This window comes from Drosophila sechellia, chromosome 2L, assembly GCF_004382195.2.
Source record: "Drosophila sechellia strain sech25 chromosome 2L, ASM438219v1, whole genome shotgun sequence".
In the NCBI taxonomy this organism is placed as follows: Eukaryota; Metazoa; Arthropoda; class Insecta; order Diptera; family Drosophilidae; genus Drosophila; species Drosophila sechellia.
In genome coordinates, this window is record NC_045949.1 from 8,322,452 (window position 1) to 8,348,392 (window position 25,941).

Below are 25,941 nucleotides of genomic sequence, written 5' to 3' on the forward strand. Positions count from 1 at the left end.
GCGTTCTTTTTAAATATTTTGATACGTTGATATATATATGTACTAATAGTGTTGGAAAGTGCCGCATTGCATTCAAGCAGTTCAAATGCAAGTAGTTCAAGTCTCGAACGGCAAGCAAGCAAATAAACAGCTGACAGTATTTGCTTTCGGTAATCTCGTTTTTAACAAAAATTTCGATGTGAGATGGAGCAAATAAATGAAGATGTTTGGTTAGATATACTAAAGTACCTGCCAATGAGAGATCAGCTTTCGCTGGCCGAAGTCAACGAGAATATATCGACATACGTGAAGTATCAATGGCGTCATCTCAAAAAAGTGACCCTGACCCGCGAGGATCTGGAATTTCTGGACAATAATAAGAGTTAGCGCTGATACTATAGATTCAATCCCATAATAATATATGTAACTTTTAACTTAGAGCTGATGCAGGAATGTGTGGGCGGCTGGTCGGCAACGGTGGAGCATCTCTATTTGCCAAGTGCCAACAATGAAATGCTGGTAAAGTGGACAGAATACGACTTTCCCCACCTCCGATCGCTGGAGTGCCACATGGACTACAATCTCGAGGAGGCGGACGAGGAGACCCTTAAGCTAACCGAGTTGTTTCCTCTCCTGACCAAGTTATCACTCAATAGCAGCACAACAGGTCGTTACTTGTGGCACTGGAAGCATTTAAAGGAGTTGAATCTCACCTGGTGTGAATACCTGGACCCAGACCATTTCAAAGAGATCTTTGGCAGCCTACAGCTGACCAAGATGACTATGCTCTACTACGGATACAACGTGAACCTGGGCGAAAATGTTGTGGATATAACGCGGTGCACCACGCTTGAAGAGCTGCACATCGATGACCACCATTTGCTGGGTTCTTTCCTGCCTCGACTGATGAATCTGCCACACTTCCGCCGCTTGGTCTTTTACACACGGGACTACTATGAGTATGTGCTAGGTTGGGTGGCCAGGCACAAGCCGCTAAAGGTTCAATCGCTTCTGTTCAACGACTCTTTCTGGAGCAGTGAACGGGTGGCGGAAAGTATACTGCACATGACCAATCTTCGTCGGCTGGTCCTGCAGGAGGATGACATCGATGCGCAGCAGCTGCACACCATCTGCCACAAATTGCCAAGATTGGAGGAGCTGCACCTTTTGGCGATGCGAGAAGTTCCGTCTCCGAGCCACCTGTGGAACTCCATAGGTCATTGCCACCTTCTTAGGATCCTTAACCTATCGTCTACCAAGCTGAGCAGTAAGTCGGTGGATCTCAGAAACTCCTGTCTGACAAAAGTTCTGCTAAGTCGCAGGATTCCGCTGACCCTGCATCTCCACAACACTGGATTGGCTCCTAGTAAAGTAAGTACAGCACAAGAAATTGTTCAATGACTACTAAGTTGAATTATCTACCTAGGTTTTACGGGATTTGGATAGTGCCTCCTTGAAAATCTCCTTTGAGCCGATCCATTTGAATATTTGGAGTTCGCGATTTGTGGAAATCGAATTCAGTCCAGACTCGTAGTAGTCATTTGAAAACCCTAAATGATATTTCTACCTCAATCCGTCCAGTATACAAATATGCATAGATGAAGATCCAGATTATATATCCTGATACAGATATATATACCCTTTGTAAGGGTATAGAGTCAAATAGCTTATCAAAACAATAAAATATCTGTCTACCTTACCAGATCGTATTAAATTCAAAAAAATAATCGTTTGTATTTTAAACTTCAAATGTACAACATTCGATTTTTAGAAAATAAAGCTCCAGACGTAACAACAAATATTGGCTGCTAAGATTTCACAAGAACAATGAATAAGAATGATAAGTATTTATCTTTATTGGGGCAAGTGCGCCAACCTTTGTTTACCTGCGAAACCGAAATGGATAGCAATAATTTTGCCTCAAGGCAATTGTGCTTTAAAACTCCTTAAGTACGGATACAATTGGTAATGGATCGGACAAATCTAAATGAATTGAAACATAAAATGCGGCGGCTTCTGAATTGTGGACACAATGAGACAGAGGAACTAAAATACAAATTGCTCGAAGTTCAAAAAGAATTGGATGAAGCTAATTACTTTATTGCCGAAATAAAATTCGAATTGGATAGTGTAAGGTGTTGTACATCCCACTTCCGTTCAACATGTAATCAACTTCTATCTGAGCACAGGTTGATATACCTGCACTCCAGAATCAATGGCTGCGCGATGAATTGATGATGCTAAAGGCCGAGGAGGTGGGCGTGATTCGAAGGGACTTGGAGGAGGATCCAGCAACTCAAAAGGAGCGTCGCAGCTATCGACAGCAAGTTGCTGCTGGAATGGTGTCCCCTCAGCTTGAATGCCCACTCCAGGAGCAGCGATACGGACGCAAACTGGATTAACCTAATGGCTGATTACACTGCTCAAAATCTGAATTTATTTATCGATAATGATATTGTATGGCATTAGCCGCTTCCGACTACACGCAAACCGCTTAAAATATAATGCAATATATACAATATATATATATATAACAATATAATATATATATATATATATAACAATATATATTTAGGTGCTTACTTTTAATTACTCACATACTATTTATCACCAATTGCGAATTGAGTGTGTTTAAATTTATGGTACCTCGAAGTCCACTTATCTGGCCATCTAACCTTTTGAACTCCATGCATAAATCAGTCGATCCTAATTCGCCTGTAAATAAATATAATCTATTGCATTTACAGCTCGCTGGCTTCCTTAATGGCCGGTTTGTTCGATTTGTAATGCATTTGCAACTCCCAGATGAAAAGATACATTTTATGAGCTCTGGCAATTGGATGGCCAAAGTGCGTCAGGTGTGCGAACGATAAAATTGCCATTTCCAAATTGGAGGAACCCCCTCTAAAGAAATTTAAAAAAACTCAAGACAATTCTCAAAATGTAGACTTTTATTTGATCGTGTCCGACTCACGTTAAGATATATGTTTGCAGCATAGACACAATAATTATTAAATATATATGCAAGTAGAATTCCGTAATATATTTGTATCGCATTAGTTGTACGTGTGCTTCAATAATTTATATTTACAATACTTAAAAGTCGCGTGAGACCAAAGTTGGCTATTGATAAAATAAACTTTCAGTTTCGTTGGGGATTTTTTTTGTTGGTTTCATTTTGGGGGCCAAAAATGTGTTGTTAGCATATAAATAGTATGTATATTTGTGTAGCTCTTTTTTTTAAATTTTTGTTAGTTTATGTAAGTCATACCTAGTTAAAGATTTTTTGCGCGATTATGCTTACACTTGAATATATATTTAGGATATATTTATTTAAATTTCTCCCTTCTCTCTTTACCTTCTTCCCTATTTTCGGGTTAAAACGAGCAACTAGCACTGAGTTAAATCTGAGATGAAAATTTGCATAAATAGTTTTCAACATTTTCGTTCGGAGCAACAGTTTAACGCTTTAATTCGGGTGTTCGCCTTTGGTATATATAATTTCGATATCTGTTGAATATTATTTTCGTATAGCTCTTGAAGGGGAAAAAAATGTGATGAATTGCATGAGGACATTTCAGTAATAAATATTTATGTACAATGAATAACAAACAATAAAATGAAAGCTCTAGGAAAGTATCTAAGTATGGGCCAAGTTTGGGTGGAGAAGTTGACGCTCGTCCTTAATGTCCACAGGATTCGCAGCCCGGAATCGTCCAGGCGCTTTAGACATCGGTCTCGGATCGCCGCCTCCGCCCGGGTCCGCCGGCAAAGTTGGCTGCAGCCAGACCCATGCGATGTTTCGCCTCCTGGGTTCCCGAATATCCCCGGGCCAGGCCAAAGTCCACGGTTCGTTTGGAGCTATGAAAACGAGTAAGTTTAGCAGTTAGAAATGATTTAATTAGATTAGGCTCTGGCAAATAACCTTACTACTGGTAGCATTCGAATAAGTAAGAGAACTTTAGGTGCACATATGTATGAAACAATTTCTATTAGGACAGGTTATCTGTCTTCAATACTTACTTCTCCAGATCGTTTCGAGCCCGTATGATGGTGCGTCCAAAGCGAGTCATCAGCTCCATGAGTAGGTCGTCCGGCACCTCCTCCAGTTCGTTATAGCCAGCGCCACCGTATCCTCCATTGGATTGGCTATTTAAAAGTCAACGAAATGGAAAATTAGATGGGGAATTTGGTTGTATTTATACAATACAATGCGGCTGAACAGGATATCTAATTACGTTGGCCCCGTTGAATTTGACATTCGACTGGCTTAAAATCTTCATTTGCATGGAAACCCAATTATTTGTTAAAGCCCAAAGTGTTTGGAGCATTTTCCATTCGAGCAATTGCTAATTAGCTGGCCAGGGTCAATGAATTTTTAATAGTTACTTTGATGGCAGGGAAATTGAGTTTTAAACCACCCCACACACACAAGGCGTGTCCTTAGAATCTTTTAGCTACATCAACGACTCAAGTGTATGGCCAAGTACTGCAATTTTTGACACACTTTTCTGTCAACGTTTACATTTTGTTAATTGAAAATTCTCCTTCGCCATGTGAGCGTTTTCTTTTTTATTTTATTTTATTTTTTGGCTGCCTAAGTATATTTCCATCTCCCACATGGCCAAGATTCGTACTCAGTGGGGTAATTGCTTGCCTCAAATATTTGTGTGGCACATTTTTCGGTTTTCGCAGCTTAAGTGCCAGAATTTAATTAGGCTATGTCCTTTTGTATGTGTTCAGCCAAATTGGAAAGGATATGTCTGCATGTGGGTGGGGTAGAAGCAGGGGATTGGGTACAACTACCTGGGCATCGGAGCTGCCTCGATGCTCGAGATGGCCAAGAGGCAGAAGAGGAGGAAGGCCAAGGCGAAGCAAGCGCATCGATTTGTCATCTTTGTGCGGCTGTCTCCTGCAAGAATTTAAGAAATAATTTAATATTTAACATAATTTAATATATAATTTAATAAACATCGAAGCTTTGAAAACTTCCATTTAAGCAAAGGCATTCCAACGAAAACAACGCTTTACGAGGTAAAAGGCTAGTAACGAACGCACCTTTAACACTGAAAATTGTGCCATTGTGTCTTATCAAAAGCCAAAAAGTAGTATAATTTTATTTTTGCTATTATTCCATAACTTCTATATTTACAAAGACATTTTATAAATTTTCGAGGCCATAAATTTCTGCCGCTTTTCCAGTGCTTTCATAAACTATTTGAAAAGCCAAGCGGTTTAGTGTTCTAAGGTCAACATCAATTAGAAGTCGATGGCGAGGTGAGTTGAGTCTACACCCAGAACGGAAGTCGAGTGGCGACCAGGTTTTTCCATTAAGTGATTCATTAACTGCTCAACGAAGCAGTCCCAATCTGGGCTCCCCTTCCTGTTCTCTCCCCCCTCCTTCCTGCTCCACTCATTTGCGTTGGAAACTAGCTAGCAGGGCCAATATAACCTGTTGTCCACAAGTTGTCCCGAGCTTCACTTCCTCCACCTCCACTTTTTGCATTGCTCAACTGCACTTCCACTTCCTGTCATCGCATACGGATGCCGCGCGTCCTTCGGCCGCTACTCCTAAATGGTGTTGTCACTGTTGTGTTTGCAGTTGCAAAACTATAGTCCCGCACAATTCTCTGACATCACTGGCTATCCTTTGGCACCTGACATTTGTGGCATTCCCCCGGGCTAGCAAAGTCCCCTCTTGACACCCGGTGACACACATCATTGCCCGGGCAACGGGCTGGACAAATGAATTGGCTCCCGGAGTTGATGGTTTCTGTCATTGCCTTCATAACACCATCTCCTTTGGGTCCGGAGTCACCATTTGTCCCACAGTCAGCTGGGGGGGATTTGCGGACTACCGGATAACACAGTTGGATAACCGCTTCAGTCTCTTTAAGTGTCAATAAATCATAGCCACGAGATAGTTGGAGTGGTATCGTTTGGAAACATTTGTACTTAAATCATATATACTTTATACATTCTCGAACAATTTACAGAAAGTCGAATTCATTTATTATATGAAAAACAGATAAGCATAACTAGCCGTGACTGTAAAACGCAATTGGAGTCACAACCTATCCACTTACAAAGTCGTAAACAGATTAGATTGTTACACCTTCAGCCTTCGAAAGGTGACCCACTTGAGGTGACCCAGACATTTGGTAGAAAATTCAAAGAGCTCGTTGCTTTATTGATTCGTAATTAGGCGACTGGGGCGAAGCCAATGCGGTTGTTGCCCAAATCGAATTCGGTGTAGTACTGGCCAATGAAGACATCGCCCAGAATCCAGAAGTCGGTGCCCATGTACTCGAAGGCGGACATGCAGCTGTCGTCCGACTGGATGATGTAGGCCGAGGGCTTCAGGACGAAGTTGGTGCCACCGATGTTGAAGGTGACATCGGGCAGGGAACTGACGCTGGAGCAGTCCAGGTAGCCATCCTCACCCACGTTCAGGATCTCTGACAGGGTAATGTAGGCATAGTAGGGAGCCACGATCAGGGAGGTGCCGGTATCGGCAATAGCCTGGCAGTCATCGCACAGCGAGTAACCGTCGATGGAGGATCCGGCCATGGTGAACTGCCAGTAGCCCTGCTCCGAGATGGGAACGTAGGTCAGAGCGCCAGAGTACAGAGAGGAATCGGAGCCACCGAAGATGAGTTCGCCACCCATAGTGGAGGTGCCATCGCGGGCCAGATAGAACGAGAAGACAGAGTTGTCGACCAGACCCTGGGACACCATGTTGTAGAACGGAGGTGCCACTCCATCGACGGCCAGGGACTCATAGGCCATACCGAGAATGCCATCGAAGTTGGCGTCGTTGAAGTTGGTGCCCGGCTCGTTGGTGGACTCAGCAAAGGTCTGGCTCTGGATGCTCAGGCCATTGACGTCGACGGTATCGGTGGACAGGTAGCCAGTGAGGCTGCCAGTACCATACTGGATGGAGAAGGACTCGCCGTTGGCCACGTAGGTGGAGCTGGCGCTGGAGTCGTACTGGTTGTGGGTCTTGCAGGCATCGCTCTGGCAGGTGTTCGAAGGCACCCACAGATTGGAGGAGCCCGAGTCGAACAGAACCTTGAAGCTCTGGGCGGGAGTTCCAATGGAGATGGCTCCGTAGTAGGCCATGTTCATCGAGTTGGACAGCTGCTCCTCATCCACGCTGCGAAGCGAGGGCAGCTGGTACTTGGTGCGCAGATAGGACTTCTCGGCCAAAACATTCTGGCGCGTCTTCACAAAGTTCTGCTCCTTGAGGATCGGCACGCGATGGAGCTCGGCACTGGCCAAAGCCGCCAGGAGCACTACTACAGCGATGGTCTTGAACATTCTCTTGGTTTCTAGTCTACTCGACTTCGACTAACTGACGATCGGAGTAGCGGGTCTAATTTATAGCACTTGCCATCAATCACAGCCCAAATTGTCCGGTGATAAGATTTGTTGACCACTCCAGTCTTAAGCAGTATGAGTTCTTAATGCTCGTCCATTCGATAATTATAATCTGGCGCATATTATCATTTCAGGTGTGAGGTGATATGTGGACTATCTGCTCGATAGCGCTGTTCTCAAGAAGTGAATCCTAAATTTAAATACGCAGGTGGACTCTGTTTTGATTGGGCATTTTGAGTGACTTTGATAGTGCTTACGTTATGCGATAATAATAAGTGACTCTTCATGGTAATTTGTTTTAATATCATTGCATGATTAAGCTCACAGATAAGCCAATAAATTAGTGATAGCGATAAGTGAGTTTGGGTTTTAGGGAAAACCATGAATTTGGGAAAATCACCAGACACAATGGGCAAAACCCCTGCTTAGCAAAAAGTCAAATCATTTAGAAACTAAGGATGATGAAATAATTGCTCACATTACCAGAATGCATTTATTTTCAATTGGTTAATTTAGGGAAACGTGGGGATTTGATCGCTTTCAGCCAAGAGGAAACGCTTTCACCTCGGCTTAAATTCCCTTCCAATCAAGTGGTTACACTCGAGCACTTTCACCACCCATTTGCTCGGTCATATAAAAATATAAATTTCGTTTTTGGCAGATAAAAGCAAATGCAGGTCCGGCAGTCATCTTCTGGCCATGGCTCCTACTACCATTAAGCTTAAGACCCTATTGAAATCAGATTTAAAATCAAATAAAATGCCACTTCAATTGGCCAAGAAGGACAAAGGAGATTCATGGATTCGATTGCGTTTTACTGCCAGCGCAGTGACTGTTTGCACATGTGGGATGGCGGGATGGTGGGATGAGCATTTCTGGGTGGGATTTCGGGTGGTTCTGTGTGGTCAGCCACAGGTTAATTGTGGTCCAGAGCATTCGCTCTTATCGCCGAGGGCTAGTAACACACGGACAGACAAGGGGACAAATGGAGGTGTCCACGGGCGAGTGCGTTGCGCACTTTCGACCCAAATAAAGTAATCAACGGATTTTACGCACCGTCGGGCAATTTCGGTAACCATACTGGGTAGCTGGTAACTGGGCACACGGGGCGTATGATTACCGACCGACGGGGGCCGCCTGCTTTTTGTTTCTCGTATTCCTGCGGTGACATTTCATGTGCAATTATTAGGCTGCTCAAATAGGCGCCCGTGCCAGTCCCCTTCAACCGTTTATCAATCATTTTTGATTTATGGGCCAGCGCGAGTGGATTGAACTGGAGTTGATTGTAGTCGGCAAATACATAAATAAAGTATACGCCCGGGGTGGCTGGCCAACTAACCGAACAACTCGCCGAAATGTGTGCGCTTGTATGAATTTCGATTTATTTTTATTTGCTGTGCGTGGACATGGCTTAAAGGCTTAGACCGAGATGCAAATAATATTTAATCAAAAATAATCAGCAAACATTCACAATTGGTAAATATATTTCGTACAGCACAGAGAACAAATAAATTGCTATTATGGATAGTATCCGGTTCGGTCAGTGAGCATTTGCCTCCGAGTTACTAATGGGTGGGCGATTCCTTCAGGCAGGAGCACCCACCACTCCTCCTTCTTCCGACCGACTCCACATCAAATTCTTTCCGCCGATTGCATTTTCACAGCTTGCTCGATCTCCGATGCACCCACTCGTGGTTTATGAGCCTCGGAGTCAGTCAAGTGCCAGGCGATTAATCGAGCAAGATATTGATGTTTCAAATGAACACTAGCCAGCGAACTTTGGCCTATAAGCACATTAAATATAAGCCGACTGCCATGACAGAAAAATTAAACAAGCGAAAATAGTTCATTGAATGCATTCAATTAAAAAAATTATAGTGGAAAAGAATATTTGCTGCGGTTTATAAATGGAATAGTAAATCTGATTGATTATTTTGTTGCTACAGGTGGATAATGCTAAAAACTAAGTTAATGTTTTTTTATAGGGTATTTTTAGAGATTTAGAACTACTCAGAACCGAAGATGTTATCGCCTAACAAGCTGCTCTAAGGAACTTCAAAGGGATGTCCAGCAATCAGGAGTTGACTACTTAATCTGGCATTTGAAACCCGCCTCGAGTATGAAAACCCATCTCCCGCAGTGGCCGCCGCATTCAAATCCCATCAAGCGGAATAGGCCAAACAGTTTGGGCTGCTTGGTGGCTAACCCAAATCAAGTGTTGCCCAGTCAGCACTGGCATTTGTCTAACGAGATGAGATTCCTGGCTGGCAGCTCCACCCACCGCCCCCACCTGCTACGCAAAACTCTCACCTTGGTCAAGTGCCAGTCTGGATGGCGATGGTGGGATCTGGGAGGTGGGTGCAGCCTGGACTAAAGTGTAACACGAGAGTCAGACATTGAAATTGCATTGCCTTGATTGTGGCCAAACAACACAAGACACACTCGCACCCTGTGAGCCCCCGGCCTTTGTGGGTCGCTCTGTGGCCCGCTGCGTTGGTAACTGGAAACGTACTTATGATTTGCTGGGTGGGGCAATCGGAGGCGGTGCTCGTGGTGCGAACCTGGAATCTGGCCACGAAACCGGGCAAATTGAATTTGGGTCATTCAATCGCAAGGCCAGGGCTAGGGATTGTGGCCCACTTCCTCCAGCATCGACAATCAAAAATGGATCCACGTGCTTTAATCCCAATACCCAGCATTAATTGACTTTGATGGGTATATCGCTTGAGGGACTTATCATTCCCCAATCAGTGTCTTAGATTTTGATTGCTACCAAAAAGGCAAATAGGCAAGTAATATTGGCTTCTTAATTAAATTATACCTTTATCTTCAAATTTATTTGTGAAATAAATATCCAGAATATCCAGTTAATTTAGGCTCGATATTAAATATTATTAGAATTAGCTAGTTTGTTTATCTTAAGCCCTTAACCTTTGCCATTATTTAATTAGCGTTGCATTACTTTTGTTTCCGTTGACGCCTGAAATTGAATAAATTGTAGGTAATTTAGCAAAGCCTGCTAATGGCAGGAAAAGCCATATAATTAGGGGAAATTATTGCCGCGACAGGCACTTTTAGTTGCATTAAATTTTCATATACCAAATGAAAATTGCGTATACGCATGGAAGGTGAGGGGGAAGGGGAAGAGCGCCACACCCGCCGCGTTGTAATTGGATGCTTATTGAATTAGTGACAAAGTCGGCGGATTGGCCGGAGGATTCTGCGGTGTCCGTGCCGCTGGGCTCCCAATGGAACCATGGCGGAGGAGGTGGTGGCCCCGCTGAGTTCCTGACTGCCATTTTAGATATACATCAAATTATTCCGTTTGTCAAATTAAGCAAACAAGACCCGCACAGTCGGAGACAGAAGATTGATTTGTATTTGTGTTGGCAGACGTTTGATTTGCTCCGATCCTGCCGAGCGTGTCCTTCGTCCTTGCGGTTCGCATTGTGTGCGGAAGCGATGCCATCTTAACTGATTAGTTGGCAAAGCCACTGTGCCTAAGTCGGCTGAATGTCCGCAAACAGGTGAGTTGCCTTCGGGGCCACAACATTCCGCCATGCCAGGTGCAAAAGTCTCTGGCTAATGGAAACTGCTAATGAGCTCGCACTTAACTAACCAAAGTCGCCAGACAGCAGTCAGTTTTCCCAAACTTAAGTACTATATACTTCGAAGTTCGAATCATATATTATTTACTTGGAATCTTGCGAAAATCAGGAAGATCTCAACAAGTCAGAAACGCGACAGCTTCAAGTGTCGAATATATTTGTAGGCAACGATTTGTGACATCAATCAAGGCAATAATCTTTAACCGATTAGATTGGTTGTCGAGTCAGTTAAGCTGTTTATGGCCACAATTATTGACACCTTATAGCACGCGACGTCAGCACTTAAATCTCAACAATAACACTTTAATTCAACTTATATTTATAGGTATGGTTTTATGGATTTTTAGACCTAAAAAGTGCTTCAAGTTTTTTCATAACGATTAGAAAGAGGTTTCATTTTCAGTTAAACACCGTAACACGCTGTATTTTTTTGTATATCATTTTAGTATGCTCTTTTTACGACCAACAAACGACTTATCCTTCACACATGCTGGCCTAAAAGGTCACGTCATAAACCAGCAGTAATTATAATTGTATAACCTATAATGGTTATGTACCGCTAAAATAACTGTGGAAAAACTTTTGCCCGTTCCTCGCGGGAGCTGAACTTTGGGGCGAAAGTTTTCTCGGTGCCCGTTGAAGGGACACGGAGCAGAGACAACCGAGCATTTCTCGGATGCCGAAAACAATGTAAAAATTGTTGACCCAACATGGAGCTGGAGCTGGGCTTGGGTGGGGTGGCTATGATGTAAGGAGCTCCATAAAGACAATGAGGTGGAAAAGGCAAACGCAAGGTGGGCACAGAGGTGAGGAGGAAATCCAAAAGGGGATTGGGGTGGGGGAAAGGGGGTTGGAGCATTTAACTTGCGGAGGCTAAAAGCATTGCCCACAACAACCGACAGGATAACATCCTCCTGGGAGTTGCCACGCGAGCGCCGCCTTGGGTTTCTTTCGAGAACGAGACTTTCAGGACGTGGATGAGGACGTGGATGTGGATGGGAATGAGGATAGGGATGTGGATGAGGCGGAATCCAATTTGGGGGTGTGGGGCACAGGCGGCAATGGACGGAATCTCTACTTGGGCACCGGCACTCTTTACATTTACTTAAAAATTCATTGCGGCCCAAGGAATTCTTGTATTTTACTTTGGCCCCAACCTTGAATCTTTAAAATTGATGAAAAATTATGCCGAAAATAATGCCGAACAGATTAAAATAATTGCACTCAACTAGAGCGGCGTTTCCGAATGGGTCTTCAGTTTTTTTTTTATTTTGTTTTTTTTTTTGGTTTGGATCTTGAATTTTGCGGTTGGTTAACAAGCCGAACAAGCCACAAATTATGCTGGCAACAGGTTTATGCCAAATGGGAATTTGGTGTTAGGCAAATGTTTTTATTCTTTCACATTTCTGTATGCAAACTGTGGGAATTTGTGAATTAGCCTCCGGTGATTCAGAATTGTTCGGATGGATCTTTTCTCTTTTGCTTTTGCCAGCCACAATTCGATACAGTGTGTTTTATTCTTTGATGAGTTTTCGTTGTTTGGGCAAGCCGATGATTTTAAATGCAAGAGAAAATAAAGCATGTCCCCAAGGTGTATGTATGTTCAATAAAATACTATAAATGCTTTATCTATGTCAAATTTATTTCGAAAAATGGGCTCACATGAATGCCAAGGATTGTGCAAAGAGACTTAAGTTCATTGAAACGCAGTGGATATGTTTGATATTCAGAAAATTTAGTAATAAGAATGTTTAAAAATAATATGTAAATAACGTATATAGCTTAAATAATAATAAAAAAAATATAGTAGCCCACTTTTAAGGGCTGTTCGCAAAAAGTTTCTGTATGGTTTTACGGCCCTGATGCCAAGTAGGTATATGTATCTTAAAAAAGTGCCAACTGGAAAAAAGGGAACTTTGCAAATACTTTTCGCACTTGATAAACTTCTGCGTAACTCATATGAAGAATGGAGCCGAAAGCCAAGTGCGTCAGTCGAGTGACAAAATATTCAAATCAAACGAAGACCAGCAACTATGCCAAGGGGGCATAATGCGAAAAAGGAAAACTTGTGTCAAAGTTTGGCTAAATACTTTGGCGCAGCCATTTTGTTGTGTGCCCCCGTGTTGTGCCATCCAGCTTGCCACAAAATCAAAATCCCCCCGGTGCCGTCATCATGTGCACCAGTTGCCAGTTGTCGACATATCGATGTCAGTGGCGCAGCTCCTGCCGCTCTGTCACTTTCGCTTGATTGCATTGTCAGGTCGGGGCGGTGGGCATTACCCCGCTGGAATCCGCCTCCAAAACCACTCCTCACACATGTATTATGCAACCCAGAGCCACCCAGTGCCACCCACTCCATTGGCTGACTGATAAACTGCCGGGCGCAATGACGTTTGTTTGTTTATTTGTTTTTTTGTTTATGTTTTATGAGCATTGTTGCCACAACTTTTGCTCAACACAAACAGCGCCACTTGCCCCCTGACCCCGCTCGATTGCTCTTATTTTGCATTGAATTTTCTGTTTGCCAGTTGCAAAATGTAAATGTAAATGTTTCTCCTCGATAACACAAAGCCTTACTTTGAGCTCTCGCTGCCAACGTGTATGTGTAGTATTGTGATATTTACCCTAGCAGTTGATTCAGCAACTCGAGTGCCTTTAATTGCCTGCTGGAATTGGTAAGACCTCAGCTAATTTCGTGGAATTTCAGTTTGAAGACCACACATCTTGGTCCTTTGCAATGGATCCATTGAGCCGAGAAATCAAACACGAGTATGCAGTTGAAGGGGGTGATGGAACGTGTCCTGGTCCTTGTTTTCATTAAGTTAATATGTTTCATTTTTTTTGTTACTAAATTATTCTTTTCCATTACAATAATGAAAATTTCAACGTTGGCCAAACTCAAAGGCAAATTTGCAAAAAATACATTTTATTCGTACCTCGTTTAATGTTCGGCTTTACTTGTTTCGCACAGTATAGTATTTAATTTGAATACCGACCATAAACATTCAAATATTTTTCGAAGCGAATTTATTACAAAATGCTAACTTTGTCATACAAACAATTCAGGCGGAGATCTGGGCGACTTGGTCGGGGGAGGATTAAAACAAACACTCCCAAGGAGCAGCTCGTATAAAACCGAACGCCAAAGCATTTTTGAGGGCACAGGAGCAGCAGCAGATGGATGGTGGCAACAAGGACCTCCGGCGAGGTCGAATGCATGTCTTATCACCGAGGACTGGTATTTCGACTCACGTGGCAGCAGCAGGAGCCGAAGTTCCCAGGAGAATGCTTATGGGTAAATGCAACATAAAATACTTTTTAAATGCGAATAAATATTTGGCAGCTGTGCGGTGGAATACCATCATCAAGGAGCTCCATGTTGGGAATGGGGCTTGTGTCGAAGGAAAGTGAAAATTTATATGTTAAGAGACCGAATTTATATTTCATGAAGGCGTAAGCAGCTCAAAATGAATCAAATGGGGTAAGGAATTACCTGCAGTTAAGCGCCCATATTGGTTGCAGAATTGCAGATAAAGTAGCTCAAGCGATGGGCGAGCATCGAAATATATCTGCTAGATAAACATGGCTTAAGTTAAAGTAGGTCTTCATTTTACACTTTCTAAAAGCAAAGCTACTGTTTCTCTATTATTTTACAATTCTAGTTGAATGTAAAAGAATCTAAAAACCTGATATCTAGCATAATAATTAATTACCGAAACGGCACATGCTGCTCATTTTGCAACCAACTTTTAACAAATTGTTACGCACTACATAAAGCCCCCTTCACTTGACTTTTAACACCCCGGCAATTTGAGAGTTTATGAATTCATAAACTCGCCCAATTAGAGGCGTAAACATTTTCGGACTGAAAATCGTGCTCAATTAAATTCATGCAGGGTTCGTTTTGGGGAAAATATAAAGCGGAAATATTATGAGCCAAGTACTTCGCTTAATAAAAATGCAATAAATGGGCAGATGAGCCTGAAACACGGACTCCTGCTAATGAAAAGCATCAGATTTTCATCTGCAATAGTATTTATTTTGTTTGCATTCTCATTGCCTTGGGGCAATGTTAATTTTCGTAGGGGATTCCCCTGCTCTGCGGTGATTAGTATGCACATGTGAGTCGGCGGGGCCAAAGTTCGGATGCTGCCAGTAAACACACTGGCTAAACAATTTAATTAATAAAAATATGCAAATTTAATTAGAGCGAGAGCAGTTCAAGGAGACTTGCCCTCCGCCTTTGGAGCAAGTGTGTTGAGCAACATTTTGGCCCAAAAAGTTCCCTAAGCTTCTATGCGTCTATGTATTTCGTATTTTTGGGGCTTAAGCCCTTTTTGGCCATGCTCAAGTGAATTTTTTAAGTCCCACGCTTAAGCATTTTTTAATTGTTGCCCAGTTGAGGTAAACTCCTTTATTCCAAAGCGAATTAATTAAGCACGAAAGTTTCCGCATCTGAGTGTTTTCACAGACCCAGGGATAAAAGAAAATGTGCGGCGATGAAAAAGAAAGAAATCCCAAGACCCAAATCATCTGCCCTCTTACCGTCTGCATCTCCTGTGTGCTGCCCCTTTTGTAAATTTAAAGAAAACACGAATTACGAATTGTCCACAAATTGTCACAGAAGAGAGCATTTCATAAACAGCCGAAGGGCAGGAGATGAAAATAAGTAGTTTTTTCCACGCCATCCATTTCATCCAAAGCACCGCTGAGCGTGAGAATTGAATTTTCCAGAAGTGCCATTTTGCGCAAGAAAGTAGGCAACACAAAATGATCAAAAGGTCGACGAAGGTGTGAAAAACAGTGAATAAAAGTACTTTTATTGCGAAAAGTGATGGATGTGAGCTTAGTTAGACTTTTATACTTCGCCAATTGAAAAGTGCAACGAAATAGTGCATAAAGATGAATATTTTTTTTTGGATTTGTATGGTTAAACATGTTGAACTGTGGCCTTATAAAACTGAGATACTTTTGTAATAAATTGAATTCAATATTTCGATTAACGTCTGATTTTTTAGAAATCATGTGAACTAAAACCAATTAAAAGCAAAGCTTAAAATAGTATCCAAATTGAGCTCAAAACCAGTAAAATCATAATCCGCCTTGTTTACATTTTCTTGCATGATACTGAATATTCAATTTGAAAATCGGATTTAAAAAATGGAAAGGATTAGAAGCAATTGGCGTCGACACTGTGCAAAAGTAACTCACGTTTTCTGCTGCCGCAGCTAAGCGGCTTTTGCGATGCACCGTATTTAATACATTTTTAATTTCATAACTTTTCAATTATGCTTTTTTTAATCTACATGGTTAAATGGTCTTCAATTTGATGCCCACGTAAGCGAAATTAAATTGTTCATTTATTAAACGTTCAACTTGAAGTTCAATTGAATGTTCTTTAAGTTTTTTTTTTTGGTGCGCATCAAGTCATTCGAATCACTGAACAAATGAGGAGTTTCTGCGAACTCGAATCGCCCAACTGTTGTTCCTAATGCTGGGAAATTAATTTCATGAGCCCAACTTTAAGATCAAAAGTTCCACAAGTTCGCACTAAAGTTTTGGCAATTTAAGTTAGTAACAGCCAAGAGCGCTAGCTCGTAAGATCATAAAAGTATAAAGGCGCTCTAATGTGGGAGCAAAGTAAAGCTCAAAATGATTGCGATAATCCAAAGGACTTAGTTGGCCCGAGCCGAGCCAAGAGGTAATAAAGCCAAGGAGCCAGCTTCAATTTTGCAGCAAGAAAATAAAGATTTTCCAAGATACGAGTACTGGGGCCAAAAGGTCGTCTGGCCAAAGCTCAAAGAGTGCCCAGCCCATTTAGGAAGGACAAAGGGGATGCAACAAATGTCCTGGACTCAACACACATCATCGAAGGACCTCAGCATCGGTCCTGGGTTACATGTTGACTTAATGGCTTAGGACAGCTAAGAAGCAATAAAACGGCCAGCACATTTTCAGAATTATAAACGTTTGCAATTTTGAGCTAAGAAAACATAATTAAGAGCAAGTATTAAGAACAATTTGACTAGCAATTTGAAAAAAAGTTTGCTTTCTTAAAACTAAAAATTTAAGAAATTATTGTCTAATTGATTGACAATAATTGTATATTTAGAAAACCATCTTCATTAAAGCAAATTCAATTTTCAAACTAAAACACGGAAAAAACCTTGTGTTTTTCAAAATGTTTGATTTTATAACTTGTATTCCAAAAAGATTGAACAACTTTTCCTTAAAAGCAAAAGAAAAATATTTTGAAATTTAGTAAAAGTTGCAAATTACCCGACGGCAAAAAAGGATTGAAATCTTATTGATTGCGAATTTTAGGTTAATAGTTTTATTAAGTTCAAATAGCTTAAGGTTTTTTTTTAACTAATTAAAATGAAAAATTTAAGGTTTTATTTGTTTAGAGGAATATTAAAATAAGTAATTAATATCAATTAATAATTTGAACTAATAAGATTTTTTGGACAAAGAGTTTTTCTTTAAGCAAATTAATAATCAGCATTCGAAATTTTCGATTAATTATTTAAATTGAAGCAAAAATTAAATAACTTTATCACTCACCCTTTTTCACAAATGCACACAACACTTTCGCTTTATTTGCGATCAAAGTTCGATTGCTTTTGATCGATTCCACTGCAAAACACAAGAACAAAGTTCAGAAACGTTGAGAGACGATGCTCGATGGGATTTTGAAAAACTTTTTGGAATCGGTTCTCTACAATATTAACCGTTACTGCTGCTGACTGCACCGCTTTGAGACTGAAACGCAAGTGAAATCGGCAGCCAAGGAGACCGCGATTTATACGAGTCCAGGATACGAAAGATTTCAACGCGTTCAGGTGGCACCCGAGTGGAAGCTCCGAAGCTCAACCACGTCCTCGTGTCCGCCCACGACGTGATACTTGCTGCTTTTGGGCCGATTTCGATGGGGATTGTGCGCAGTCATGGGATGGTCGGTGGGTGCTGGCCAACTGGTCGTATACGCAACACGTGGCAAAAGGGCAACCAGCAACTCGGCAGGCAGTTGGCTACGTTCTGCATCAGTTTATTAATCATCTATTACGCACAATTATCGATGCGTTTATCGAGCCATTGTCCATCGATCATGGCTATCAGCATTGGATTAATCAGCATCTGATTGTTTTCAATTAGTGCCCGCGGCTGCGGCAGCTGTCAGCCGTCAAATCCAATATATGTAAATTCCCCCAATATTCCAGATTATTAATAACTTTACGGGCATTATCTCATAATTGGCAGTACATCACCTATCTCATCGTTCTGCGAAGCAACTCTGACTAATCAGATGAGAGATTACCATCACAATTATTCGGTTATTTTCGCATGCTCACAATTAGTCGTCCCTAAAAGCCATATATCGTAATGAGATAAGAGACCCCATACTGATAAGGAATTATATCATTGGCTTTATCCGGACTGACTGATGTAAATTGAATGCTTGCTGTTGATATTTGAATTATGGCAATCCCAAATAGTGAATATAGGTTAAGGTGTCTACAAAAGTATGTTCAATATTCAATAATGACCATTTCATTTTCAAATTTGGGATTATATGATATCTTGAAACTTACTACAGACCAGTTGTCTAAAAAATTATGTTCAAAAAAAAAATTTTCAATCAAAAAGTATTTTTCAAATTACCACAGACCACTATGAATTGTAATCCAATAATGTTAAGGAAAGTATCTTTTTATAGAGTATTGGCTAATTGCTACAATTAATGCTAACGAATTGCAAGTTCTTTTTGTTTTCCAACTTAGCTAAATATCCCTTAATCCATGTAAGGGACCCACATTTTTTCAGAGCTCCAACCGAAGCTAATTCATGTGTTCCAAAAAGGTTGGCTAGCGGAAATGGGGAAATGCCAAATGCGTATGTAGGGAATCCTAACCGCCCATATCCACCATGGCAGTATGCATGTTTATCTGCACAAATACATACATATGCATTTTATGGCAGGCGCAGAGAACGCGGCTAATGATAATTTGGGCTGATAAAAGCTTTACAATGTTTTTGTTGCTTCCGACGACGTGTCGTCCGGCTTGGTATTTGGTTTTTGCCATACTTATTCGGCGGTTACCATGAACGTGATTCTAATCTCTGGAGAAGCGACCTTGCTCATTGGATCTCGCACGATGGAATTGGACAAGACAGCTGGGAAGTTATGGACATAAGAACATTCGACTGTCAAAGTTCCAACGAGCCAGGTTAATTAAGAAAAATTATGCAGGCGAATGGCTACTTTTGGTCAAACTCCTCAGAATACATAATTCGTCAGCGGCGAGACATCAAAGAAATTGCATTTTGCTGTACTCCCACTGGATGGATGGTACAGAATCGAGGAGTTTTACGAAAACATATAGAAAATTATAGGTACATATGTATATGTATATGCATATGCATATAAATCATATATTATGAAAATTGAAATTGACTTTGTTGTGTGTACACGTTGCAACTTCCCGCTGGGCAAGGACCGTTGCCATAATGCATATTTGGATTTTATGACCTCAAAGGATGCCACGAAGGGTTGTTGGCATCCACTTTGAGCCGCGATATGTCAACTGGAATTTGTGCCATTTTCCGCGAGCTGGCAATCTGGAAAAGGCATTCAAAATCGGCGACCATAAGGTAAAATGTCCATGCTTGATTTCATAGAATGCAGATATGCGTTATGGCTGAATATTCATGTAAATCGATTGGATGCCATTAAGCGATTTTAAATGCTATATTTGCAAATAATTACAATTGCATAAATTAAATTATATTCAATCAGTTATTGGGCGATGATATGTTTTTCAAGCATTTATATTATATATTTTATTTAGTAGCATCGTAATTGCATTATTTGTGAAGCTGATTCTTGTACTCGAAATATGATCACATAACATAAAGCTATATACCTTGCTACTATAATTATATTATTCGCCGTTCAGATCCTGCCCAGAGCTCACAACAAAGATCCCAGTGTCCGCAGCCACAAATACTTCCATACTTAAAACATTCGTTTATTACTTAAAACTGTTGTAAAAATTGCAAACGGAATTATAGCAAGATTCGTTTGCATATATAGAAATACCCTATAATTAACGAAGAGCAATGAGACTGGCATATTACTCTTCATCGTCATCATCATCATAGTCTTCCTCTTCGTCGTCGTCTTCTTCATCGTCGTCCTCGTCCTCATCGTCATCATCACCATCTTCATTATCGTCATCGTCATCTTCATCAGTATCATCGCCATCATCTCCCTCCTCATCCTCATCGCCACTTTCGCCGGCACTGTCCTCTGCCTCCTGAACTTCCTCCTCCTCATCGGATTCGGATTCGGCCTTTGCGCCTTCGCTGCCCGAATCTTTGCGAGCTTTTTTCGTGGGCACTGCTGTGTCCTCGCCATCATTGTCCTTTGGAGCGGCATCAGCTGCCAGCAATGCTGCCTTCTCCTTGCGCAACTGGGCCTTGCGCTTGACCTGGTCGCTAGTGAGCTTAATGAACTCCGCATCCTTGGTCATGGCAAATTTGGACAGCACCTCATTGGCCTGCTTCTTAAGCTTGAGCATGCGCTGCTCGCGAGGACCCACAACATATGGTACATCCTCAGGTGGTGCGCACATGCTGACATATAGTGGCAGTGCACTGGTGCCCGTAATATCAATCTTTAGGTACAACGAACGAATGTTGGCCAGTCCACCCGGATAGACTTCCTGGAGCTGCTTGATCACCAGCAGAATGTTCTCAGCCAACTGCTTGGCGGTCATCTCGTGGTTGCCCACCGGAACGGCAGTTAGATCGCCCTTGGACAACTGCCTGAATGCAGTGCGGGTGAGGGCACGTGTCACCTCCTGTGGCAGCTTATCGTTGTCCTTGCTCAGACGCAGTGAGTGGAGCACATTGCGGGGCTTCTGGGTGTTCTACAAATGGAGAAGGCAGTGGTATTGCAAATTAAGAAAATAGCTAATAAGTTGTATTAAAGTTCTTGCTAGATTTCTATAAAATCAACGTAGTTCGTATGGTCGCCCGGTTTGAAAAATGTTTTAAAATTTGTAAGAGTATAACATTTAAAATAGCTTGTTTAATCTCCTTTCATCATAAAACATTGCGAAGGATACCCTGATTCAGATAAGTAACCCGAAGTTGCATATATGAATACCTTTAAAAAATACATACGAATGTTCGCGACCTTCCACAAGATCTATTTGCGGACAAAGGAAAGGTGATTTGTCTTCCTGGAACCCACTCATTAGCAGGCAGAATTTCTTACCTTGCCCAAAAAGGCAGTAGCCTGTCCTGACAGCCGACCGTCGCACAACAGGTAGTCGTAGCTGTTGAGGAACTTTCGCTTGGCCTCGAAGGAACCCATCTCGTTGCGCAGCTGGTTGAATGGAACGATAGTTAGGCGCTGTTTTACACCGGCCTCTCGCAACATATCCTCGTAGTGCTGCTTGGTGGGATCATAGTCAAACTTGGCTCCACGCTGCAAATCTGGCACGATGAGAGCCACATCGTCGTCCTTGCCCACCAACGAATGCTGCAGATTCAACTTGACCATGCGCTTTGGGCAGCTGGCGATCTTGTAGCTGCAAACTTGCAGAATGTAGCGGTAATCAGAGAAGATCGAGGTGTTCTTCTTCTTTTCCACCTCCTTGGAGACAACAGACTTCAATGCCTCGCACACCTTCGTCACATTATTTTCATTGACGATCTCATGGAACCGCTTCTCGTCAAAGGACTTCAATTCGAAGGTCAGCTCAACTGGTTTTTTAGACTTGGCAGGCTCTTTGTTGACAGCGTTGTCTTTGGCCTGACCAGGCTTGGACTTGCCGAGGGGCTTCTTGGATTTGGGTGCATTGGCAGGCTTAGACAACTTTTGCACCGCCTTTGCCTTCTTTTGGAGCTGCGAAGCGGGCTGAGCCTTTGCTGGTTTGGCTGGTGCTGCTTGTTTTCCGGGTTTTTCGGGTTTCGCAGTCTTTTTCGTTTGTACAGCAGTTTGTCCTGACTTTTTAGCTGCAGGAACCTTCTTTATAGAAGGTACGGGATCTTGCACAGACTTCTTTGCTGGTGCTTGCTCTTTTTTGGCTTCCACAGGAGCAGCTTTAGTCTTTTTCACTTGCTTTTTCGGTGGCACAGGGGATTCTGGAGGAGCCAAAATCAAAGGTTTTTTGGCTTCGATCTTTTTGCCGTCCGAAGCGCCAGAAGCGGCAGACTTTGCCTTAGACTTCTTCGCCGCTGGTGGGGGAGCAGCCGGCGACTCAGGAGGAGCCAAAATTAGTGGCCGCTTGGCCGCTTTTGACTGCTTCTTCTCGGCGCCCTTCTTGGACACCTCCGTCTCCTTCTTGATGGCATCTTTTTTCACCGGAGCCGCGTTCTTTGCCTTTTTGTTGCTGGCCAACTCCAGAGTAGCGTCTGTGGCGAGTTTCTTGGTCTTTTCCGGTTTGCCCTTCTTCTTAACCACTCCCTCGATGCTAGCGCTCTTGTTCAGCGACTTGGGCTGCGGCTTCTGTACTTTAACCATATTAATTTCTGCTTTTTTTGAAAGATGCGTAAAAACTCGAGCAAAACTATATTTAAAATGCAGCACAACCACACGTGCTACGCTATAATATCGATATATTCAGATGCGCAAAACGTAGCTACAGGCGATATCGGGAACTATTTCGATTACCGATGTCTCAAGCACCTTTACAACTTTAGCCAATACACACCCCTTTTGCTAGAGCACATCGATTTCCATTTGTATGCCATCTCTAATTCTCTTTTATGTTTAGCGCCAAAAGATGAAATTAAATTTTTTAATTTTGTAATATAAAAATTAGTTATATTTGTAGAGACAGACATGCACAGAGAACCGGCTGTTGATGACGATCGAAAGTATATATACACATGTTTTCCAAACTCATCTTAAAAACAATAATACATTCAGCAAGGTACCAAAAAAGCAAAATAATTTTGTGACCAAAGAAATAATAAAAAAGATTCAAAGATTTATAACATTAACATAAAATATCAACTCGATTTGAATATTTTTACTCCAATTCAAGAAAAGAACATGAACATTGCAATTGGCTACGTTACTTGCTTTGCTTTCTTTAATTAGGGTACTATTTACATAGAAACAGTTATTTTAAGTAAATAATTCTAAAAATAGTCAAATTCCGCAAGCTGCACGCGTGCCTAATCCCCTCAACAGGACACAGAATGTCCTTGACTCACACGCCGCCACACACAAAGCGCCCACGCATCACATACTCATACGAAGGATCCGCGCACATGGAACATTAAAAGTACCGACACATGGCATCTCCCATGGAGCACCAAATTGGGGACTCCCCAGACACACAGTACATGCTAAGATATTCTTGCAACAAGGATTGCTATGTGGGCATGAGTGTGTGCTTGTGACAACTTTCTGGCACGTGACTGGAGACGAGAAAACTTTGCTGGCTTAAGGCAATTACAATATGAAGAAGTCCTAACGTGTACGTTTAAAGCTTCAGCTTCTTGGCATCCGCCTTGGCGGTATCCTTTTTCGGTCGCTTTTTGGATGCTGTAGCCGCTGCGGCATCCTGCAGCTTGTGGAAGAAAGCCTTTGAGGACTTCAGAGCTCCCTGGTCGTTGCTGCTGGCATTGATCTGCAAGAAAATCGTTTAAAGTTGGATTTATTTAGAACTCAAAATCGCTCAAGAACAGCACTTAAATACAAAACATAAAACAGAGATAAAGTAAAATTGTATATACCTTTTGAACATTGCGATTCTTGGTGATTGTCTTGAGCAGCTTGGCATCCGCTTCCTTCTTTGTGGGAGCCTTGCCCTCCTTGGCTCGCTGAAGCTCGCGCTGCTCCAGAGCCGAGTGGATGGCCCGCTGCTTTTGCTTCTTTTTGCGGCGCTCGCGGTTCTTGTCCGTTCGATCGCGTTCGGTCTTGCCAAGTGGAGCGTGCTTGGGTCCGCGGAACACCTCCTCGGGTGCCAGCAGCTTGGCATCGCTCACCGCCAGCGGGGCCACCTCTTCCATGTGAACTGCTGGTGTGTTCGTTACGATCTTGACCTCTGGCGCCACCGGTTTCGGTGTGAAGTGGAAGTTGGAAAGGGCGTCCAGTTTAAGGAATAGGGAACGCATTGCCCGCTTGATTTCTTGGTGTTCTTTCGGTTCCGGACCAGTTTTGTCATCGGCATCGTGATTGGGATCGAGTTTTTCCATTTCGCGCTGATATTGCGCCTCGTAGATCTGCGACAGCGATTGTTTTGATTTCTCCTGGTCAAGCACAAGTTGTTTTCTGTACTCTTGCGGGGTGTTCACCGGTCGCACAGTGCGCTCCACATCGTCCCATGCTTTGTCGCGAATACGCTGCTTAATTATGTCCTCGATGGAGCGGTTATCCTCTTCCGTGATTGGCGCCGTTGGCCTGGTGGTCGAATCGAAGTCGAGAATCTCCTCAAGCAGTGAGTTCTGGGGCCGATTGGCTGCCTTGACTTCGCCTTTGAGCTGCCAAGGCTTCTCTCCTAGGACAACGTCTTCGTAGTCGCGGATTCGTTGGAACAAACGAGCCTCTCTCATCTCATTGGATGATTGGGACGGTGGCTCTGTGGGTTGTGGCTCCTCCTCTTCTTTCTCCGAGTCCGAGTCTGAATCGCTGGCGGGTTCAATGCCACTTTTTGCGACAAATTCGGACTCATCTATTTCGCTGGCCGCCTCATCTGGATCTTGATTGTTTTCAGGTTCATCGTCGTGCTCGTCTCCTTCGCTTTGATCAGAATCGCCCTCTTTGGAATTTTCATCCTCATCCGGTTCATTTTCATTTTCACTCTCGTTTTCATTGAAGAAATCTTTCTGCTTGCCTTTGTTAATCTTTTTAGCATGCTCTGTCAGTTCGTCATTCATGTCAAAGAAGTCCGCATAGTTAACATTGGCCTCATCGTCCTCCTCATCTTCGCCAAGGCCAAAATCCTCTGCAAAATGATCTATATCATCGGCCTGCTCAACGCGGTTCTTGCTGTTTAGGCGGCGCATCTCCTTGGCATCCTCCTGCTCCAGGAACTCATTCATCTCTTCCAACTTGAAGAAGGTATCGTCCACCACAGAGTTGCGTACTCGCTTGTTTCGTTTGTCTTTCGGCGGCGCGTTCTTCTGCTTTTGTAGCCCTCCATTCTCGTCGCTGAAGTCTGATTTCTCATCTTGTTCCTCATCGCCTGAGTCTTCAGCTTGTAGTACTTCGTCTTCTTCCTCCTTTTCCTCACCATCGTCCAGTTCGATGCCCAGGTGCTGCTCGCGCATCGCCGTCAGCGTGGCGGTTTGCTCCAGCACCTGTTGGAACACCAGTTCGTTACGCATCTCCAGTTGCTGCCAGATCTGCTCCTCGTCCATTTGCTCCAGCACCAATTCGGGCAGCAGTTCCTTCTTGTTAGCCACATCCCCGCTGATGCTAATGGCGTATGTCTGCTGGATAAGCTGCTCGATTGCCTTCACTTGTTCCGGCTGTGGCCTGAAATTTAAATTGTAGACTACGTTTGAAAAAAACACGTGCGCGGTCTTTGGAAGGAAAACAAACTGGAGAAAAAGCTCTGGATTCTTGGTCAGCTGCTCGAAGTTCTCTGCGATTTCCTTGAAGACATTCGCCTCCTTGGATTTTTTACTGCCAATCATTTTTACTATTGCTTTCTGTGCTTAATTAAATGAAATATATATTTCAACAATTCGAGTGCAAGAGCGGGTCCAAAAACAACAACTAGTTGGTGAGAGATGGAACAGATACATAGAGATGAGCGCGTGACCAGTACAGTACAAGTTTTTCCAGGCTTAAAAACTGTATGTGGGTTTGAATCCTGTTTTGAGCCATAACTTGTTATTCCAAAAATAATATATATATTTAACTTGAAGAAAAAGAAGTTTTCAAAAATCATAATTGCTTAAACGGCAGACCAGAAGCCGTATATCGTGACAAGGAACTCGATAACTT

The 25,941-nt window shown here is 42.6% G+C and overlaps 6 protein-coding genes across 8 annotated transcripts; 2 read left to right on the plus strand and 4 right to left on the minus strand.

Moving 5' to 3' along the window:
- Positions 1-83: 83 nt before the first annotated feature.
- On the plus strand, positions 84-1,778 carry LOC6611706. The gene is made up of 3 exons (XM_002036203.2): positions 84-361; positions 419-1,350; positions 1,406-1,778. The coding sequence occupies exons 1-3, from the start codon at positions 184-186 to the stop codon at positions 1,511-1,513; spliced, it is 1,218 nt and encodes a 405-aa protein (XP_002036239.1). The 5' UTR covers positions 84-183; the 3' UTR covers positions 1,514-1,778.
- A 65-nt stretch (positions 1,779-1,843) lies between these two features.
- LOC6611707 lies at positions 1,844-3,135 on the plus strand. Its single transcript, XM_002036204.2, has 2 exons — positions 1,844-2,109; positions 2,169-3,135. The coding sequence occupies exons 1-2, from the start codon at positions 1,948-1,950 to the stop codon at positions 2,379-2,381; spliced, it is 375 nt and encodes a 124-aa protein (XP_002036240.2). The 5' UTR covers positions 1,844-1,947; the 3' UTR covers positions 2,382-3,135.
- On the minus strand, positions 2,913-17,745 carry LOC6611708 (diuretic hormone class 2). Of its 3 annotated transcripts, none has more exons than XM_032714089.1 (5): positions 17,699-17,744; positions 17,532-17,603; positions 4,783-4,891; positions 4,003-4,128; positions 2,913-3,840 (listed from the first exon to the last, which is right to left on the minus strand). In XM_032714089.1, exons 3-5 carry the CDS (start codon positions 4,872-4,874, stop codon positions 3,705-3,707), a joined length of 354 nt encoding a protein of 117 aa, XP_032569980.1. In that variant the 5' UTR covers positions 4,875-4,891; positions 17,532-17,603; positions 17,699-17,744; the 3' UTR covers positions 2,913-3,704. The 3 variants fall into 3 exon arrangements, with proteins under 3 accessions (XP_032569980.1, XP_032569974.1, XP_002036241.1); XM_032714083.1 differs by having other exon boundaries at positions 17,690-17,744; XM_002036205.2 differs by having other exon boundaries at positions 4,786-4,891; positions 17,532-17,745.
- LOC6611709 (lysosomal aspartic protease) lies at positions 6,137-7,330 on the minus strand. Its single transcript, XM_002036206.2, has one exon. The coding sequence runs from the start codon at positions 7,297-7,299 to the stop codon at positions 6,181-6,183; it is 1,119 nt and encodes a 372-aa protein (XP_002036242.1). The 5' UTR covers positions 7,300-7,330; the 3' UTR covers positions 6,137-6,180.
- A 2,230-nt stretch (positions 17,746-19,975) lies between the features above and the next one.
- Positions 19,976-22,587, minus strand: LOC6611710 (ribosomal L1 domain-containing protein CG13096). The gene is made up of 2 exons (XM_002036207.2): positions 21,250-22,587; positions 19,976-20,899 (listed from the first exon to the last, which is right to left on the minus strand). Exons 1-2 carry the CDS (start codon positions 22,498-22,500, stop codon positions 20,102-20,104), a joined length of 2,049 nt encoding a protein of 682 aa, XP_002036243.1. The 5' UTR covers positions 22,501-22,587; the 3' UTR covers positions 19,976-20,101.
- A 454-nt stretch (positions 22,588-23,041) lies between these two features.
- On the minus strand, positions 23,042-25,716 carry LOC6611711 (U3 small nucleolar ribonucleoprotein protein MPP10). The gene is made up of 3 exons (XM_002036208.2): positions 25,534-25,716; positions 23,724-25,467; positions 23,042-23,617 (listed from the first exon to the last, which is right to left on the minus strand). The coding sequence occupies exons 1-3, from the start codon at positions 25,626-25,628 to the stop codon at positions 23,471-23,473; spliced, it is 1,986 nt and encodes a 661-aa protein (XP_002036244.1). The 5' UTR covers positions 25,629-25,716; the 3' UTR covers positions 23,042-23,470.
- Between the last annotated feature and the right edge of the window lie 225 nt (positions 25,717-25,941).

What these genes read in the sequence shown, in the direction of transcription:
- LOC6611706 (XM_002036203.2), top strand. Translation starts at nt 184, where the DNA reads ATGGAGCAAATAAATGAAGATGTTTGGTTAGATATACTAAAGTACCTG. An exon ending in ATTTCTGGACAATAATAAGA is followed by an intron (nt 362 to 418) that starts GTTAGCGCTGAT and finishes CTTTTAACTTAG; the next exon opens with AGCTGATGCAGGAATGTGTG. An exon ending in CTGGATTGGCTCCTAGTAAA is followed by an intron (nt 1,351 to 1,405) that starts GTAAGTACAGCA and finishes TTATCTACCTAG; the next exon opens with GTTTTACGGGATTTGGATAG.
- LOC6611707 (XM_002036204.2), top strand. Translation starts at nt 1,948, where the DNA reads ATGGATCGGACAAATCTAAATGAATTGAAACATAAAATGCGGCGGCTT. An exon ending in TAAAATTCGAATTGGATAGT is followed by an intron (nt 2,110 to 2,168) that starts GTAAGGTGTTGT and finishes ATCTGAGCACAG; the next exon opens with GTTGATATACCTGCACTCCA.
- LOC6611708 (XM_032714089.1), bottom strand. Translation starts at nt 4,874, where the DNA reads ATGACAAATCGATGCGCTTGCTTCGCCTTGGCCTTCCTCCTCTTCTGC. An exon ending in GCAGCTCCGATGCCCAGGTA is followed by an intron (nt 4,129 to 4,782) that starts GTTGTACCCAAT and finishes ACTTTTAAATAG; the next exon opens with CCAATCCAATGGAGGATACG. An exon ending in GCTCGAAACGATCTGGAGAA is followed by an intron (nt 3,841 to 4,002) that starts GTAAGTATTGAA and finishes TCGTTTTCATAG; the next exon opens with CTCCAAACGAACCGTGGACT.
- LOC6611709 (XM_002036206.2), bottom strand. Translation starts at nt 7,299, where the DNA reads ATGTTCAAGACCATCGCTGTAGTAGTGCTCCTGGCGGCTTTGGCCAGT.
- LOC6611710 (XM_002036207.2), bottom strand. Translation starts at nt 22,500, where the DNA reads ATGGTTAAAGTACAGAAGCCGCAGCCCAAGTCGCTGAACAAGAGCGCT. An exon ending in CTACTGCCTTTTTGGGCAAG is followed by an intron (nt 20,900 to 21,249) that starts GTAAGAAATTCT and finishes CTCCATTTGTAG; the next exon opens with AACACCCAGAAGCCCCGCAA.
- LOC6611711 (XM_002036208.2), bottom strand. Translation starts at nt 25,628, where the DNA reads ATGATTGGCAGTAAAAAATCCAAGGAGGCGAATGTCTTCAAGGAAATC. An exon ending in AATCCAGAGCTTTTTCTCCA is followed by an intron (nt 25,468 to 25,533) that starts GTTTGTTTTCCT and finishes TTTAAATTTCAG; the next exon opens with GCCACAGCCGGAACAAGTGA. An exon ending in AGAATCGCAATGTTCAAAAG is followed by an intron (nt 23,618 to 23,723) that starts GTATATACAATT and finishes ATTTTCTTGCAG; the next exon opens with ATCAATGCCAGCAGCAACGA.